Source organism: Papaver somniferum, chromosome 1, assembly GCF_003573695.1.
Source record: "Papaver somniferum cultivar HN1 chromosome 1, ASM357369v1, whole genome shotgun sequence".
Classification (NCBI taxonomy): domain Eukaryota; kingdom Viridiplantae; phylum Streptophyta; class Magnoliopsida; order Ranunculales; family Papaveraceae; genus Papaver; species Papaver somniferum.
This window is the reverse complement of record NC_039358.1, coordinates 212,795,737-212,811,778: the sequence shown is the minus strand read 5'-3', so window position 1 is coordinate 212,811,778 and position 16,042 is coordinate 212,795,737. Positions and strand designations below refer to the sequence as shown.

The 16,042-nt window shown below is 36.8% G+C and overlaps 2 protein-coding genes across 3 annotated transcripts; both read left to right on the top strand.

Moving 5' to 3' along the window:
- Nucleotides 1-333: 333 nt before the first annotated feature.
- LOC113336377 (seipin-1-like) lies at nt 334-3,277 on the top strand. Its single transcript, XM_026582259.1, has 2 exons — nt 334-1,019; nt 2,327-3,277. Exons 1-2 carry the CDS (start codon nt 363-365, stop codon nt 3,065-3,067), a joined length of 1,398 nt encoding a protein of 465 aa, XP_026438044.1. The 5' UTR covers nt 334-362; the 3' UTR covers nt 3,068-3,277.
- Nucleotides 3,278-5,318: 2,041 nt separating this feature from the next.
- Nucleotides 5,319-14,478, top strand: LOC113315249 (translation initiation factor eIF-2B subunit epsilon-like). 2 transcript variants are annotated; one of them, XM_026563559.1, is made up of 15 exons: nt 5,319-5,683; nt 5,782-6,012; nt 6,348-6,662; nt 7,023-7,130; nt 7,503-7,692; nt 8,096-8,358; nt 8,669-8,798; nt 9,180-9,241; nt 10,487-10,726; nt 10,811-10,887; nt 11,581-11,672; nt 11,969-12,051; nt 12,745-12,816; nt 13,177-13,302; nt 13,823-14,478. In XM_026563559.1, exons 1-15 carry the CDS (start codon nt 5,561-5,563, stop codon nt 13,862-13,864), a joined length of 2,154 nt encoding a protein of 717 aa, XP_026419344.1. In that variant the 5' UTR covers nt 5,319-5,560; the 3' UTR covers nt 13,865-14,478. The 2 variants fall into 2 exon arrangements, with proteins under 2 accessions (XP_026419344.1, XP_026419341.1); XM_026563556.1 differs by having other exon boundaries at nt 8,084-8,358.
- Nucleotides 14,479-16,042: the final 1,564 nt, after the last annotated feature.

Genomic DNA, 16,042 nt, shown 5'->3' with positions numbered 1-16,042 from the left:
AGGGAGTATCCGATAACAGAAAATTTGAAAATTCTTTAGCTAGCATTCTGTTCTTACAGGGGTAAAAACGTAAAAGGAACCCAACGGATGCCCTATGATTAACCTCCGTTGCATGTAGGTCAACATAGAAAACCCCACTTGTCTTGACTCTCGCGCCCTCCTCAGTCTAGTCTAACTCACCTCCCACAATACCATTCAACACGTGTCCTCTTTCTCCTTACAGTTGCCACCACGTATCATCATCTTCTTCATTCATGAAATCATCACTCTCCTTCCCTTCTCTCTATCTACAGCTCAAAAAAATAAATAAATGAAACCCTAGAACCCCCACAAAAACTCCATTAAAAACCAGGAGAAAAAAAATGAGAACACCCAGGCGCACATTAGCAAAATCACCATCATCACCACCATTCTCATCCTCCTCTTCTCCATACCCATATTATCAGGAATATTATGATGGCGAAGATGAAAACAACAAACTCCTCAGTTTGTTCAAACCAATCACATCATTATTCATCAAAATGATTTCATTTCAATTAGGTTTCTTCTCTTACTGTACATCGTATCTTGCTACACCCATTTTCTCATTCATATCAATGGCGTCCGATTCACTTCACCGTGCCGACGCGGCAAGAGAGAAAACGGAAGATGTTGTGTTGTCGGCGAGTAAGGTGCCATCTCGTGTAGCTGAGACCGGTGAGCTTTTCTTGAAGAAAATCGGGTTTGGACTGTTAGGTGCACTTTATATGGGTTTACTGTTGATTGTGATACTGGTTTTTTCAGTCATATTCGGAGTCGGGTTAGTTAGATATTGGGTTGAAGAACCTGTTTTTGTCAAAGAAGTGGTTTATTTTGATTATACTGAAGTGAATCCGACGGCTGTGTTGACTTTTGTTGATGGTGGTGCTAAGAATCCTAAGAAGATGAAAAGAGCTATTCCGGCAGGACATACTTTTGATGTTTCTTTGGTGCTGTTGATGCCGGAATCTGATTTTAACCGTCAGATTGGTGTTTTCCAGGTAAGTTTACCCATGTCTTACTTTAATGTCTTTACTTGTACGGTTGTTCGTTTGAGTGAGGAAACTGTTTCTGGTCATGAAACGATCATGTTCCGCAGTGTTGTGCTCGGTGGGTGTTCTGCAGTAGCGTGCCCAATGAGTACATGATCAGTGCAAGGATAAAAATGCGAAAATGATAGAATGCATGCGATTTTTGGTACGCGGATGCACGCCACCCTTTATCCATTGTTGATTTGAACCGTTCACCCCAACTGAATTCATATTCACTGAACAGTTGTCTATCCAACGTTGATTAAGGCCTAACATGCAGGGCGTGCACCAAAAAGGGCGTGCATTCTAGAACTACTTGTTGAGTATGTATATTATCTTGCTATTACAAATTGAAGCTCTGTGATTACTTTAGTTTCTTTACTTGTACGGTTGTTCATTTGAGTGAGGAAACTGTTTCTGGTCATGAAACGATCATGTTCCGCAGTGTTGTGCTCGGTGGGTGTTCTACAGTAGTGTGCTCAATGCCTACATGATTAGTGCAAGGATAAAAATACCAAAATGGTAGCATGCACACGTTTTTTGGTGCACGCATGTATGCCACCCTTTATCTATCGTTGATTTTCAACCCAGCTGAATTTATGTTCGGCGAACAGTTGCCAATTCAACGATGATTAGGGCCTAGCGTGCATGGCGTGCACCAAAAAGGGCGTGCATTCTAACATGATTCGTAAAATATGCTGAGTGTGTACATATCTCGACATTAAAAATTGAAAATCTGCGGTCTATATATCATTTACCTTGAGAATCATCCCACACAGAACTTATAAGTCCACCTCTTTGGTTTGATTAATACTGATTCCTCAAAATGGTGTATTTCGATCTGGATTACAAAAAGTGGGGCGGCACACTAGTCATGTGTTAACGTATGACTTCTCTTAGGTTGTACGAGGTCACTTTTAGACTACCAGAAAGGTTTTGTGGTTAGTTAGTTAGGGAGCGTAAATGCTAACAGGCTAGGCTTACAAGGAGCTGCATTGACTCTTTAGCTGGGCCCTTAGGCTTCACAAGCTGCGTCCTTTCTTTGACCATGGTTCCTTAGAGCAGGCATGTGCCTTTTGTGGTCCGTTCAGCATACTTCAAAGAAGAAACATTAACCATTCAGCTTAGTTATGAAGTACTACATGCTACATTCAGATGGCTACATTTTGAAGTAGAACATGTTTACAGCATTATGTACTACACTAATTTGGTTTTTAAATACTGCAGTAAGCTAATTCCAACCGCTAAAAACCAATCAATTGCTTTACGTTCCGCAGGTAGTAGCAGAGATCGTGTCCTCAACAGGTCACATTCTGGCAAGATCAAGCCAACCATGTATGTTACGGTTCCGAAGCTTTCCTATTCGATTGACGAGAACGTTCGTAATGGGCGTTCCACTTTTGCTAGGAATTTCAAGCGAAACTCAAAAGCTAACTATTCCAATATTACATCACATAGAGGGAAATCCAGCAACATGGGCAATCAAAACGAAATTGCAACCAAGAGCAGGAACTTTTGCCTTACCAGAATTATATTCAGCAGAAATTTTAATGAATTCACAGCTTCCTTGGTCAAAGCAATTAGTTCATAATTGGAAATGGACTTTCTATGTCTGGACCTCATTATATGTTTATATCATGCTCTTGATTACACTATTTTGTTGCTGTAAGCAAATATTCTTGCCAACAACCAGAACGTCAACGACATCAAGGATTGGCGCCAGAATTGGTGACCGTGATTATGATAGGAGGTGGTCGACTGCTGTGGAAGTCAAGGATTTGGGTGGTACTGGAAGGGGTGTTGGTAGGGACGTGCCTGTATCAGATTTTGTAGAAAGATGGGAAAGAATTAGAAGAAAAAGAAAGGCATTATGTCACGATGAATTGTTCAGTGAAACGGTTGGTTCTTCCGCTTCCAGTGTTACTTATTACAGGGACGACATGAGTACTAGTGATCAAGTTGTTGATGATTATGGTGGGTTTACAGCTGATGAAGAATCCTTCTGTTTAGGTGGTTAATATCAGTGGTCAATTTCATTGATGCCATGCCGCTGCCCTGCTTAATGCTTCTCTTGTGTGTGTTTGTCATCCTAAAAAGTGTTATCCAGTGTTTCATATTGTACATAAATGGATGTAATTCACTGTACGCATTGACCTGTTGTATTCTAGCTACACACCATGTATTGGATCTTCTGTAATAATCATCTCAAAAGTACTGAGAGTTTTACACTGGGCAACTCTGGCATACCATTTTAGCATACCAAATCCAAATTGAGGTTTTGACTCATTTAGCTCAATACATGGTGGTCTACCGCATTACAGCCAGTTTGGGAATGCTTCTCTAGATGCAGAAGTAATGCTTCACTGATCAGAAGCAAAATTTCTTAAATTTCTCTTTTGCTCCACCAATCGCTCTGGAATTTAGAGGGTGTTTGGATAACAGAAGCAATCACAAGTTAGAAGTAAAAGTTTCTTTTGCCATAGAAGTAGTCATCTCAGAAGTTGGAAGTAAAAGTTTCTTTTGCCATACAAGTTCATAAATAAGTTTTAGGCTTTCAAAAACAAAACAATCAAAAATTAGGTAGGGAAACAAATTTAGAATGAATTCTAGAAGTAACATAACTCTTGGGATTGATATCTGGTTTAGGAAAAGCAGAAATGCCGGAACACTCTAAAATATTAAAGTAATTTTTTCTGTGTTTAAAAGTCATTTTAAAATTAATTTTTGATTTTACGACATAATCAAAAATTTTTTTTTGGACGTGATCAAATCTAAAAATAACATTTTAAGGTTTATACAAAGTTCCAAACACCTTCTTAAAGTTAATATATTTTTTTAAATCTTTTAAGAGTCTTCTGTAATTATGTTCCCAAATTAATCTCGTAACTTCTAGCTTTTCCCTCAGTTAAGTCGAAAAATATCCTTTTCAAGTATAAACACGCTCTTATAATGTGCTTAAACTAAACTATAGGTATGGACCCTGTAAAACCATGTCACATAATGAAGGCTATTATTGGGGCATCATACTCCAATAGAGGGGCTTCATTTGGATTCTTAATGTCCAGAAAAATGGTTATGGGATATCCTAACACATATACAAAATGTCTAGATTACCCTTTAACTAGAAGTGATTTTACGTCCAGGTTTCTTTAAATTCCAACCGTATAATTTTATTTGCATGTAATTTTACGTCCAGGTTTGGATTAGTTCCAACCGTAGAAGCTCATTTTACGTCCAGGTTTCTTTTAATTCCAACCGTAGAATCCGATTTTACGTCCAGTTTTCTTTAAGTTCCAACGATAGAAGTGATTTTACATCCAGGTTTGGAAATTTTACGTCCAGGTTTCTTTTGATTCCAACCGTATAATTTTATTTGCATGTAATTTTACGTCCAGGTTTGGATTAGTTCCAGCCGTAGAAGCTCATTTTAAGTCCAGGTTTCTTTTAATTCCAACCGTAGAATCCGATTTTACGTCCAGTTTTCTTTAAGTTCCAACGGTAGAAGTGATTTTACGTCCAGGATTGGATTAATTCCAACCGTAGAATTTTATTTGCATGTAGTTTTACGTCCAGGTTTGAATTAGTTCCAACGGTAGAAGCTCATTTTACGTCTAGGTTCCTTTTAATTCCAACCATAGAATCTGAGTTTACGTCTAGGTTTGGATTATTTCCAACCGTAGAAGTGATTTTACGTCCAGGTTTGGATTATTTCCAACAGTAGAAGTTTATTTTACGGTAAGTTTTTCTTCACACAAAAACTTTGTCCTGGAATTCACCAAGTATACAACAAAATTCGTTAATTTAATTTTTATCTAATTAAATTAACAAAACTAGTCATAAAAACCCAAGGTGACCAAACTTGTGGTACAAAAACCCCACTCAAATGTTGGGATCCATTAAAACTTCTTCGGAAACAAAATTGATACAAAAACCCCAAATTTTGTTTTGATGGGGTTTTTGTGTTACTTTTGTTTTGATGGGTTTTTTGTGGAGGATGGTGACACCTCTGAGGTTATAACTCGCGGACCGTTAAATTAAATTAAAATTAACTAAATAAGGGTTGTTTAGTTATTACAAAATTATTTGAGATAAGGAGTTTTTGATATTACGTATGGGTGACCCGTTTTTGTCCTATTAGGTGACGCCCTCTAATAGAATGTGACGCCTCAATAATAGCCTTCCACATAATACTACAGTAATAGCACACACCAAGTGACCCAAATGTGTGCCAAATTCTCCCCCGAAACCAAATTTCCCCTACAAGGCCACACAAACTCGCCCCCACTCTCTCAAACCAAAATTTCTCTCAGACCCAAAAACTCTCTCAAAAACCCTAAAAAATCAACACCCATCTTCATCAAAAATCTCGTCACTCTCAAAATCCTTCGTCATCAACTACTCAAATTCTCTTCTTCCAAACTCAAAAAAACTCAGTCACTGCTACCGTCTTTGAATCACACACAGAAAGACTCATTTAGAAATCCCTAATTTCTCAATTTCTAGCAGCTCTCATGGCGCAGAAGAAAGGAGTTAGAGAAGATGCCGATGAACTATCTCATGTCCCATTACAAGCAGTGCTCTTAGCAGATTCATTCGCCCAAAAATTCAGACCAATTACAATGGAACGCCCCAAGGTTCTTTCTCCTTCCCATCTCTTCAAATTTTGTCTAAATTCCTTCCCCTATAGAATTTCTTCTTCCTATGATTTTTGTTTTTTGTTTTGATTGTGAAGGTACTGTTGCCATTAGTGAATATTCCGATGATTGATTACTCACTAGCTTGGCTTGAATCGGCTGGTGTGGAAGAAGTTTTTGTGTTCTGCTGTGCTCACTCTAAGCAAATTATTGATTATCTAGATAAGTCTGAGTGGTTGTCTCTTCCCAAGTTCACCGTGACTACAATTGAATCTCATGATTCTGTTAGTGCTGGTGATGCTCTCAGATTGGTCTATGAACGTAATGTGGTAAGTTTGTTTTAGTACCCAATTTTGATTTTGGAGATTTAACTGGATATTGTAATTCAGTGTACTTTGATTTTAAAATTGGTTCTCAGAAGAAAAATATTAGAGTTGTGAGTTCATTTGGCGCCCGTGGTGCCTTATTCACCTCAATGAGTTTACCATTCCAACAGCGAATAGTGGAATGCGCACCCTAGCAGAACTCTTTTCAAAACAGAAAAAAAAAAGTGGAATGAAAAGTTCTGATTTGTAGTTGTATTTATAGTATTTGGTGCATGGTGAATATGAGCACTGGTCCGCGTTTCTAATAATTTGGTTGCTTTATGCTTTGGGTTTTGTAGATACATGGTGACTTTGTGCTAATTAGTGGTGATACTGTAAGTAACATGTCTCTTACACAAGCACTACAAGACCACAAAGACAGAAAGAAGAAAGATAGTAATGCTATAATGACAATGGTGATTAAGAAGTCAAAACCTTCTTCATTGACTCACCAAACTAGACTTGGTAATGATGAGTTGGTTATGGCTATTGATCCTCATACAAAAGAGCTTCTATATTATGAGGATAAGGTTGATGCTGCAGATGGGATGGTTACTCTTGATAAGGGATTTCTTCTTGATAATTCTGCTATCAAAGTGCACAATGATAAAGAGGTTCTTTCGTTTTATTCCTATTTTCTTATGCTTATGGTTTATTTTTGTCACAGTTAAGCTGAAATATTTATGCATACAAGTAAAAAAACTTGATATGTTTAACACTTAACAGAACTTAGGCTGTGTAAGCAGTTCTAATTACCCACATATCTGTTCAAATTAATAAGCAATTTTTGGTGTCCTAGCAATTCAAGCCCGCGGATTGTGTGGACTGTTCTGCTAGATATGTACACATAAGCATAGGCTGGGTTGTCCATTTCATGAGAGATGCTTATTTTAAAATCTGCACATATGCAGTTCTGTCTTTTACTTTTGTTTTTGCTTTGAACTAAGCTTATCCTTTTTTCGTGTTGTTTGCAGGATTGTTATATTGATATTTGCTCTCCAGAAGTGCTCAGCCTTTTCACAGATAATTTCGATTATCAACATCTGCGTCGTCATTTTGTCAAAGGATTGCTCGTAGATGATGTAAGGTTTGCTCATATGTGTATGTTTGTCAGGCTGCATAGGTATTTTTGATGAAAAAACATTTGCAAACACTTTTGGACATCGAGGTGGTTAAATCTGGGTGACTGCAAAACCCATGGAGTGTGAGACATGTTTTGCAACTTTCAAAGATGTATGCGTGAAGGGTTTGGCCAGAAAGTGTCAAAAGATTATGCTATGTAACTGTCTGCTGATGATAGTCACAGGCAGCTTACCCATTGATTCTGTATTTCCTTTAATATAGTATTTAAGAGAATAAAAACCATATGTTAACTGCCAAGCATTTCATATCCTCTTGTTTTACTGGTGCTGTTTCATTCAATAATTTTCTATTGCTGATGGGTTTCTTTTCAGATCATGGGTTACAAGATTTTCACTCATGAAATTCATTCTAGTTATGCCGCTAGAGTGGATAATTTTAGAAGTTATGACACCATTAGCAAGGACATAATTCAACGGTGGACATACCCGTTGGTGCCTGATATTCAGTTTTCTGGAAATCGCCCAATCAAACTTGAAAGACAGGGAATTTACAAAGGATCAGGTAAGTGTAGAAATATATTCCTTTAAATCTTCAAATGGCCACTGTGTTAGATCATGCAAACAAGTTTAGCTATACTTTGTTTTAAAGAAAAACAGTGCTAAATTCAAGCAGGCTGATAACATCTGTCTATGTAGCAGTAAGTGAACTTAATATGCTAGATTCGTAATCAGTTTTAGGCACATCAACAACAAATCTAAACATAAGGTTGGTGCTTCACATATGAATTTATATGTCAATTGAAGTAGGCCTCCTAATGAACATATTCAATGATGTCATCATCGTCATGTTTTTCTGAAATTGCATCCACCCTACTGTACATTGAAAAGCTATGCCAATGTCCAGTAGTTTATTTTTTCTTATTAGAAGTTAATCCATGTGTTCTGATGTGTAGAGTTTTCTTCAGATATACAGCTGTCGCGTTCTGCACAAATTGGCCCTTTTACCTTGGTTGGAAGTGGGACAAGCATTGGAGACTACTCTAAGATCTCTAATTCAGTAATTGGGGAAGGTTGCTCTATTGGATCTAACGTCTCGATCGAGGGTTCCTACATTTGGGATAACGTGACGATTAGAGATGGTTGTCAGCTTAACCATGCTTTAGTTTGTGATGGGGTGGTGATAAAGTCAGGAGTGGTCTTAGAACCTGGTGTTGTTTTATCATTCAAGGTAAGTCCAGTATACATCTATATTGAAAAATGAATTACTCTCATTTCTTATATAATAAAATAATGCAAAATTTCTTCCACGCCTTTTCCCATTAAATTGTTGTAATTCTGAATGAAACAGTTGCAATTACGATGCTGTCTAGGTTTAATTTTATGCCTCCATATGATTCCTTTGATCTAAATTTCCCAATTTTTTCATTTGAATTTCCTGCACACATGCTTTTTACATGGTCAACTAATTTCTTTGTCGAGTTACGAAAGACTCAGTTCAGGGAATCATTCACAGTCTGCTGTTTCTTTCTTTTCTCCAGGTTGTAGTTGGACCACAATTTCCTGTACCAGCGTATTCAAAAGTATCTTTGCTTCCCCAACCAACAAATCAAGACAGTGATGAGGAGCTTGAATATGCTGATAGCGGTAGCAGAATTCTTGACATTACATGTAAAGTCCTGATACCACATATGGCAACTTGATTTACGTCATTGGTTCTTTCTAGTAGGGTTACAGTTGTGCATGTTTACTGTTACCTAAAATCCAATCCAACATTAAGCTTCCAGTCTATTTTGTGGAACATCATTCTTGAGATTGTCAAGCTTATAATGTTACTGAAAGATGCTACTGCCTCCAAATTTTGTTTTCCCATTTTTCTTTCGTTCGTGTTTTTGACCAGATGTTTTCCTTAATATTCATCTAGAAATACAGCTTAATTGTTACATTTATCTCATCGTTCTTGTATGTGGTTGACTCATTAATTTTTATCCCGTTGCTAAGAATATTTTTCTTCTCAGAATGTGGTTTTAATTCATGCTATTGTCTTTGCAGCCTTAAATAGGGCTCTTGAGGTGCCCAATGGGGAGTTATCAAGGTCATCTGACAATGCCGAGGTTAGATTTTGTTGCTGTTTTTTTTTTCAAGTCTCTTCCTTCTCTTTGCTCATCTCTGCCTGGCAAATGTTCAATATTTATTATTTATTCTTATTTTGCTTACAAGAGAATCTTACCTTAATTCTGGCATCTGGATGTTGTTTTATATTTTGCTTGAGATAAAAGGACAGTACACATTTTCTTTAGATATAACTGCGATAAAAGGTGACGACTCCACTTTTCAATATGTTTTTAAAACCTTCAATTGGTAGAGAGAGTTGTAAAATGAGTATACTGGAACAAGTTTTTTTAGTTATGTTGGTGAGATATTATAGTATTTAAGTGTATGAATATGGAATGAGCACACTTATGGTGTTTTGGGGTTCTAATACATGAATATGGAAAAGCTGGATTTATTAACAGCCAAAAAAGAAAATAAAGGTGTGGTTTTGAACTGTAAGAGTGGAGATATAGATTCTAACTTCCTCTTCAGTAGGCCACTGAATGAACAATAATAAAACTTCAGTTTTTTAACTTTTGTTTTCATTTTTAGGTGAATGAAAATATCAAAAAAGTAATACAAATATGGATTTTCAGCGTTTCAGAATATACCACCTGAGCAAAAGTACACATTATCTATACCAACTAAAGAAAAGTATTTAGTACCTTGCAGTATCCAATCAGCGTGAGTTTTGATAAAGACAGCCTCGTGTATTCCCAAGGATAAATGATTAGCTAATCAGGAACATTATCAAAGTTGTCGAGACTGAATGATTGATGCATGTGGTTGTGAACCTTTTACTGTGCCTTTTCATCTCTTTAATGTATATGTGACTTCATTCTAGGGAACGGCGATTGGTATTATTTCATCTGTGGCCTTAAAGGTTCTAAACTTCTAAATATCGTAGTCAGCATTGGATAGAATCACATAAAAAGACCTTTTGGTGGTCTACATGCTCATGTGTTCCATGTTTTGGTATATCTTTAATCTTCAACTTCTTAATTTTCCAAATTGGTTTTAGTTTGCCCATTTCATAGCTTAAAAATATTTCAGGATATTGTCCAGAAAAGTGCATTACTTGTGCTCATTTCTCATTTTTGCTTACTAGTGCTATTACTTCTTGCATTCTATTCTAACTTTGACTCCTCTGCTGGCTTCTTTACGCCTTCTTAGTTTGAAATTTTTTGATATGGCTATTTGCCTGAACTACGCAGTTGATGGGCAATTTAATTTTCTTATAGTCTCACCCTCGACTTCTTTTTTAGGTTGGTGTTGCAGGAGTAGGTTACATTTGGTCTGTTTGTGAAGGAGGTCACGAGGAAGAATGGAGACACTCAGTAGCTCCTATTCCTGCTAATAAAATTGCTGAGCTTAGGAAAGCTCCCATTGAACCAGATACTCCAAAATTAGAAATACTCCCAGCAGCTAGAGTAAAACCTGATGTTGAGACTTCTGACTCTGATGATGATCCTGCTACAGATGATCCGTGTGATTTTGATAAAGAGGTCTAGTACTGAAACCTTGTTTCCCTTTTCTTTCTTAAATATATCTCTGTATTCAATAGTAATGTGGCTCATTATAATCCTCAGGTAGAAGCAACATTCCTGAGGGCCGTTCATGAAGGTGTGGACCAAGAGCATGTAATCATAGAAGTGAATTCACTGAGGTAAGGTTTTATTTTCATGTGTTCCCCCTTGTACGTGTAAACTTGTATGCGTAAGGCTATCAAAAAATTAAAATCTGACATTAGCTTTAAATTGAGTTTCACGGAATTTACAGTATGATACTACATCGTTCATAAACTTGTTTAAGCCTCTTAAACAGCCTAATGTTTATTTGGTGATCTTAATGCTGCTATATCTCGGTCTATCATGTACTTAGTTATGGGTTCACTAAATGCCGCACGCATCAGTTGTTTACAGTGTTTCATTGAATTTACATCATTCATCTATTTGTGTGATTCTATTGGCTGTATTTTAAGCCTCTTGCTTTCTTAAACAGCCTAGAATTTATTTGGTGATCTAAAAGCTGCTATATCTCAGTCTATCTAATACTTACCAAATCTGTAGCCAATACTTGCACATATCTCTTGGGTTCACTAAATTTCCACAAGTATCAGTTTTACACGAGGGATATGGTTTAGACTCCTGGTTGATTGATTCATTTTATCCTATTTTCAAATTTCTATAAGCTATTTTAGTTCTTTCAATTAATATGTATATGTGATATGTCCTCATGAAATTTGCATTGTTCACTGTGTCATCAGTGAACAGAACTTTGCACTTTATCACTAAGGTTGTCTTGAAGTTTTGCCAGCACTGAACTTTATTATTTTTCTGATCCTTTTTGATATGCTCAGATTATCGTACAATATGGCATCGTTGGATTGTGCCAGTGCTATTTTTTGGTCAGTGATGAAGTTAGCATTGGAAACATCACATTGTACCGAAGGTAAATTATTCTGTGGCTCAGTTAGTTCATCCCTCTTCCATCATTGTTAATATCAGTATCACTAGAAAAACAGGGCCATTCCTGAGAATTTCAGGACCGGCCCTGAGAAAATTTACTGTTTAAAACTGTAAGAATAATAAGCAGAGAAATTACAGTTTGCTGAATTATAATGTTAGTATTTTATAATAAGCAGAGAAAATACAGTTTGCTGAATTATAATATTACTATTTTATTCAGGTTTGTTAACTAAAGTTGAAGTGCCTTTTTGGTCTAAACCTTCTATTTGTTTGTCTCAGGTGAACTTTTCAGAAACGCTGTCAGCGCGATCACAACATGGCGAGATCTTTTGCGACATTACCTGCAGTCCATAGACGAGGAGGTCTGTATTCAATCAAGAAAACAACTCATTTCATTATGCCTCCATTAGAAAAAGGAAACCTAAAGAAAATAACCCGTGGGTCCCAACCCCATTAGATGTTGGTAGGGGTTTATTTAGTGTATGCATGATATGCAACAAAATAGACAATAATAGCTTTCGTTTGCAACATGTGGTAGAACCTTACCTCACTGATGTGACTTACCATTTACTTCGTTTATTTAATCTAATAAATGTTTCTCCATGCCTAAATAAATTGATTCATGTTCCAGTAAATTTGCTCTTTCCTTTCTAAGTGTATGCCATTGCGTGGTTTTGCTGCTGTTGCTCACGAGGTCCATGCCCATATACTTTACACATTCTTTAGGTCATAGAATTGCATCAGCCACCAAATATTTAGTCACTTAATTGATTATGTTATGGTTAAATCCCCATATTGATGTTGTCGGATTTAACATGTTAAAAAGTTCAACTGAGTTACAGAAGAAGCGTGAACTTGAGATTTGTAGAGACTGTTTCGTAGTAATTTTAATTTGAAATGCCTGAAGTGGACCAAGTTCAACAACTAACTGACTTGATCTGGTTTTTGTTTTGTTTGATCTTTGGTTCTTTTACCGTTGAATATGTGTAGAACTTGTTAAAGTGTGTCTCATACTGGGCTTTCTTGTTAATTTGTCTCTCTTAACTTCATTGCAGATAGAAATCATTATGAAATTTGAAGAGATGTGTCTAGAGTCGGCTAAAGATTTTGCTCCAGTATTTGCCAAGGTATGTTTTCTGTGCTAAAGATTAAAAATTGATGACCTGATAATTAGTCCTTGAAGCTTTGTTTACCAGAACTGTGTTTAGATTTGGAGATTATGAATGCTATTTACTTGTTGTCGACAGACATTTTAATTAAGACGATGGATTACTAATGGTTATTAATTTTTGTATGATAAGTTTTGTTTTATGTGATACTCCCAAACTTTGTATGGGGAAAGATCTTGGTTTAAGTTAATTGATTTTAATCATTATTGTTAAATAGGTTATAATTCTATGTTCTTGCTTTATTTAACTATAACGGCGAATTCATATATTTGTTACCCTTTGTTCTTTCTGATGTTTAGAGCTTTTCAATCTTTGTAGATTTTGCACATTTTGTATGATAAGGATGTTCTGACGGAAGAAGCTATTCTCTCGTGGGCATCTGAAAAAGAGGGCGCAGATGCTTCTGATAAAATCTTTGTTAATCAGTCACAAATCTTTATCGAGGTAAATGCACATCTTCCTAGATCTTTTACTTGCATTCCTTTATATCTTAAATTTGCTTATGGAGAATTTGTAGTACGAAAGTGAGCAAAGTGATTCAAGGACAACAAATCAAGATCAGAGGATCTTTAGTAAGAATTTGAATCCTCGAATGAATTAGAAAAAACCCCGGTTTCATGCCACGCACATGTTTTTATAGGCTCACATAACATTTAAAATCTAGGTCAGACATGAATTCTACAAAACTACGAAACTCTGCGTTTTTCACACACATGAGTTGAGTATCATATTAACCACCAGCGTTTGGAAGAAAATTCTGCAATAGTATAAATTTTAGTCAAAAAAAGAGAATAGATAGTTTAAGGAGATTGTCATGCCTTTGCCCTCAACATTTCATTGTAATGACACTCCGTGTTAGTACTTTTCGTTGTACTGATTCATGTTGTATTCACAGTTGAGAATCTCTTCTTTCCCTTATCAAAACCTTGGCATAAACTTGATTTGCACGTGTGTGGTTGTGCAGTGGTTGAAAGAGGCAGAAGAAGAAGACGATGAAGAAGAGTGATATGCAGGAATTAGATGGGTCTGAATGAAATCAGCTTGTCCATTTTGTTTTGGGAGCATTAGTTAAATATCCTTAGAATTGTACCCCTTAAAAAATACCCCTCCCAATTTTAAAAAATACCTTTCACTGTCCTAGAAGAGAGTCTCTCTCTACGATGTTCCAAAAAGAGAAAAAGCCAGATCGAAATGAAGCAGCAGTAGGAGCTAAATACTTTGCCCAATTCTTCCAGAAAAGGAATGTTTTATGGTTTGTTGGTCATTCAGTTTCTGAAGATAATTCCGTTTGCTGTGCACTTGGAGGATCAAGTCATGATTATGATGATTTTGTTCAAGGTATTTTGGCACGTCCTGCTCTTCTCAACCTTAATCAATGATATCGTCTTATAGCTGACCAAGATTTCCTTTTTTTGCGATCAGATAGAACACAGAATTTTATCATTTTTGTATCAATGAAATGAGTAAATCTGTAATTTTTTATGCCTGGATTCTCCTTATGTTTGTTTAAAATTGGAGCGTTGAAACAAATTCTCTCGCATATGTATGAAGCGTCTGGTCGATATAAACTGCTATGGAAGTATATGAAATGGCTTACAAAGGAGAAGTGCATGTTACAAATTGTGATTGTTTTAAGTTGCGCACTAGTAGAGGGGCAAAAGAGTAGTGCAATTCTGCAGTACTAGAGGAGCTGAAAGTTCTATTCCTATTTTGCTTACCATCAACATAATTCTACGAAAATTAGCTATGTGCCCAAATCTTGGATCTGTGCCTGTTTCTAATTATGTTGTTTTTGCGGAACAACGGGCTTTCGTCCCTGTTTCTAGTTGAATCTATCTGTTTAGTTGAACAAGTCCATTTCAAAATAGCTCCTTTTCTAGGGCACTGCAGCCCCATTGTAAAATTGGTGTGTTGAGCATTTGTATCTGGAAGCAACAAGCAATAGGAAAATGGGACTGGCAGGTTTAGCCAATGCAATCCACATTGTATGACACTGCGACATTATTCAGCACAATTTACAAGCTGTCAGAGTCAATGTTTTAACGGTTCGTACGAGTCTCGGCTGGTTCATGACCGTTTTGGTCAGTTATTTGTTTTTTTCTTTTTTTTTTTCTTTTTGAAGCATGTAATTTATTAAGCGAAGAATTAGGTTACAATTTGACGCGGGTACATAGTACCCACGGAGTCATGAAAAACAATTTGACTAATAAAATTTGGGATTGCCTGGTCCCAAATTTTGGTTGAAAAGTTCCCCATTTGACTTCCATCAGCTGCATTATTGGCCAAACCATCTGCTGCTTGATTTTCTTCTCTGTAGTTGTGTCGTATAACAGTCTGCGGAATCTGTTGCATCATATTCTTTATTTCTTCAATCATCCCTGAGATATGCCAAGGGGGAGGAGAAGGAGATGTGATAAGGTGCAAAAAGTTCTCTGAGTCTCTCTCAAAGAGAACTTTTGGCCATTGCCTTTCTGTAGCTGTTCTTGATGCCAAAAGCATAGCCCAAGTTTCTGCAGTTAAGGCAGTTGTAATTCCCAAAGGTTGAGCTATAGCCATTATTGTTCGTGCGTTGGAGTCCCTACAAATGAAACCTGCACCCGCGAAACCGGGATGACCCCTTGCCGCTCCATCAGAGTTGATCTTCATCCAGTTCATGTTCGGGGTGGACCATCCTACCGAGATTGTTGTGATTCTTTTGGTGTTTCTTGAGTGGTTCAGTATTGGAGAATCTCCCGGTAGAACTGGAGGTAAGGATTGTAGCGTCTCAGAATATTCTTTTTGCTGTTTTTGAGCCCAAGCAAGGATTTCTGTTGGTGATGTTAGCTTTTGTTGGTATACTAGATCATTTCTAGCTAACCGTAATGTCCAAAATAAAAAACAGAAAGAGGAAATGACTGATGTTGGTGCTGATTGTTGAAGTATCTGGGAGATGGTTGTATGAGGTGTTAAAGAAAAAGAGAGTGCATTGTTGGGATTTGATGTGTTTGGGGTTTGAGAGAATAAAGTGTTCCAAGATGTAGTTGCCGTTGGACAGTGAATTAGCAGGTGAGTTGCCGATTCCGGAGCTAAATTGCATCTGGGGAAAATGTCTGAGTTGGTCAAATGGATGTGATGGAGGATAGAGAAGGTTGATAACCCTTCATTGATTGTTTTCCACAAGAAAAGCTGAATTTTTGGTGGACAC